We start from the raw sequence: 2,606 nt of genomic DNA, 5'->3' as shown, positions 1-2,606 counted from the left end.
GGGTATTTTATGTTGGCGTCCATCTATTGAAAAATATATGGTCATGGAAGAATGTTTGGTCAAGGGGGAGCACAACTCCAGAAATTGTATATGGAGAAATGTTTGTCTCTTGGATTGGTACCCTAGATCAAGTCCCTTTTTTGATATAAACCACCTCTAGGCACCTATGATGTACACACTCAGAAGTGTTCAAATGCTCAGGGAAAAAAGTCTCCCCTTGGCCCATTTAATGCCTACGTGCACACATCAGTACCATGTAAATGGGTACAACTAGATCAAATAAATATTCTAGCAACATCTAAAACACCAAAAGCAAAAGCAAACCATTTTCTAGCCTCACTTGAACAAATCATTAATATAGATAAAGTATAAACAAAACATTATTGCTATAGGACATTGAATGTAAGACAACTCAAGAACACACAAAAGAGCTAAAGAACATTGTGAAATAATCCAAATATCTCTTTACAAGACCAGATAGACCATTCAACAATAAACTTGCTCATGTGAGGCTAACCAAGTCTAATAAAATTATACAATTTCACAAATTTAAAATCAAAAATAGTAATGAAAATAGGAAGTTTCGTCAATCAAGTAATGGTAAGATAGGTAACTTTTGCAAATGGCATTTTGCATCTTGTTTGGAGTTCTTGTTTTAACTTCTCCCATTAGTATAGTTCAAGAGTTTAAAAGTTTTTTTTTAAAGTACATGATGCAAGATGTGGTGGCATGGCCCACCATGAATTGAGGAAAAAAAAGGGTTTGTAATTATAACCAAGTATTACAACAGGGCTCACCAATAACCAAAGCTTATATCATAATAGAAGTCAATACATGGAAAGAAAGTGCTTAGCCTTACTCAAAACAGAAGTTAATACAATAGTAACCTCAATCCAAAAGAATGACAAAGGTAGTGAATGGAAAGAGGGCTTTAGTCCGCCGTGCTCAATGACTTCTCACCAATACCCAGAGCTAATTATATATTATAACAGAAGTTAATATGCAGCATAGTATTGCAGTAAGGTGTAGACGGTTTGTAAGAAGGACAAGATGAGCAGGACTGAGGCTGCGATTATGGATACAAGTAGCCAAGGTTGTTTTTCTATGTAAGTGTCTTTGAAAGAGAACCACCACTTGCGCCACTTACTATTGCTTGCATCTTTCACCATCTGCATGATTTTCGCATCTGATGCCGTGAGACGTCTGGGCGTGTGCCTGCCCAGACGATTCCAGACTTCTGCAACCTCACGATGACTCCCTAGGAGGCTATGAATGGCCCCGGCCTCCACCAGAAGCCCAACATCCTCCTCGTCGTTGATGAGGTAGTCCATGACAATCACATAGGAGACGATGATGCATGAAGTGTCCCATCTGGCTGTGTTCTCATAGGCGAGGAGGTTCAGGAAATAGTGCAGAGTTTGGTCCCCCAAGGCTAGTTTGGGCAGGGTGAGCACGCGGGTGGACTTATCAAAGCTGATTTCGGTGAGGTTCATTGCCGTGCTACCACAAAACTTGATTCCACACCTATCACAGTGCTCACACAACACTTTTCTTAACAAACCACAAATCTTAGATCCTTGAACTATAACATAAATGTCATAATTAGATCTTTCAAGATTGAGATTTCACATGAGAAATTAAAAACACAAATGTTAGGACAAGTACAGTTGGTCGGTTTCCTTTGAGCACTGACCTGTGAAGGTAAGATGCCGAGGGAATATAATTATCGCCTTCCGGCTGCGTTGGCTTCGCGCGGGCAGAATCCGAGGGCATCCACGCATCGTAAACGCAGCTCAGCAGTGATTGCTCCATAGTGCCATCGCCATCAGCCAGATTCGGCCGCCACGATTCCGCAATCTGTCCATCAAAAGGGTTGTGCCATCCCACGAACTTCATAATGCTCTTGGACATGGCCTCTCTCGCAGATTCTATGGTGCAATCACTCCCGGCCATCGCCTGGATTGCATACCTGATGGCAAAAAGCGGAATTTGGTTGTCCATGAGAAGGGCATCCTGCAAGATCACATCAATAATGTGCTGAGGTATGATCGTCGGCTGATCTGTAATTAAGCAGCTCGCCACTGTGACAGCGTCAAGGGCGATCTGGCCAGCGAGTGCCGAGCGAGTCACTTGCACGAGCTTCGCCCCGCAATCCCAGAACTCCACGTACACAGACCGGAATGGACAGAGTCTGCAGTTTTTCAGTGGGCCGCATACTTTGCTGCTCAGCTATCCGCAGCTTGAAGTGCTCACCAGGAGAGGTGGGCTCTTCAGTGAAACTGGCACTGTATGGGCCAAAGGAGAAAAACAGCGGGGCGTAAGCTCCTGGGTTCGCCAGCCGTTGAGCGGCAGGCACTCTGTACATCGCCAAATTAGGCTTCACACTCACGCTGACATCATTAGCTTTGGGGCGGATTACATAGCATGGCACAAAGTTTTGGGCCGGGACTCGGGAGTCGGGAGTCGGGACTTAACCATCCGCTCGAGTGGCAAAAATGTGTCAAAACATTTATGGCGTGAATGGTGTTTCCAATGGCACAATAGATTATTCTTTTATTTTCTTTTACACTCGACCCCACCACTGCTTCTTACTGCGAGGAGCCAAG

General features: G+C 43.9%; 1 protein-coding gene across 1 annotated transcript; it reads right to left on the bottom strand.

The window, feature by feature from the left end:
- Positions 1-766: 766 nt before the first annotated feature.
- LOC147628678 (UPF0481 protein At3g47200-like) lies at positions 767-2,365 on the bottom strand. Its single transcript, XM_086813084.1, has 3 exons — positions 2,310-2,365; positions 1,694-2,191; positions 767-1,524 (listed from the first exon to the last, which is right to left on the bottom strand). The coding sequence occupies exons 1-3, from the start codon at positions 2,363-2,365 to the stop codon at positions 996-998; spliced, it is 1,083 nt and encodes a 360-aa protein (XP_086669210.1). The 3' UTR covers positions 767-995.
- Between the last annotated feature and the right edge of the window lie 241 nt (positions 2,366-2,606).

Source organism: Cibotium barometz, chromosome 19 (assembly GCF_041138505.1).
Source record: "Cibotium barometz isolate CiBa-2024 chromosome 19, ASM4113850v1, whole genome shotgun sequence".
Classification (NCBI taxonomy): Eukaryota; Viridiplantae; Streptophyta; class Polypodiopsida; order Cyatheales; family Cibotiaceae; genus Cibotium; species Cibotium barometz.
This window is presented reverse-complemented; position numbering and strand designations above follow the sequence as displayed.

Coding starts and splice junctions, on each gene's coding strand:
- LOC147628678 (XM_086813084.1), bottom strand. CDS start 2,365: ATGTACAGAGTGCCTGCCGCTCAACGGCTGGCGAACCCAGGAGCTTAC. Junction 2,192..2,309: donor CCAGGAGCTTACGCCCCGCT/GTTTTTCTCCTT, acceptor GAAAAACTGCAG/ACTCTGTCCATTCCGGTCTG. Junction 1,525..1,693: donor TCGGCATCTTACCTTCACAG/GTCAGTGCTCAA, acceptor GCACTGTGATAG/GTGTGGAATCAAGTTTTGTG.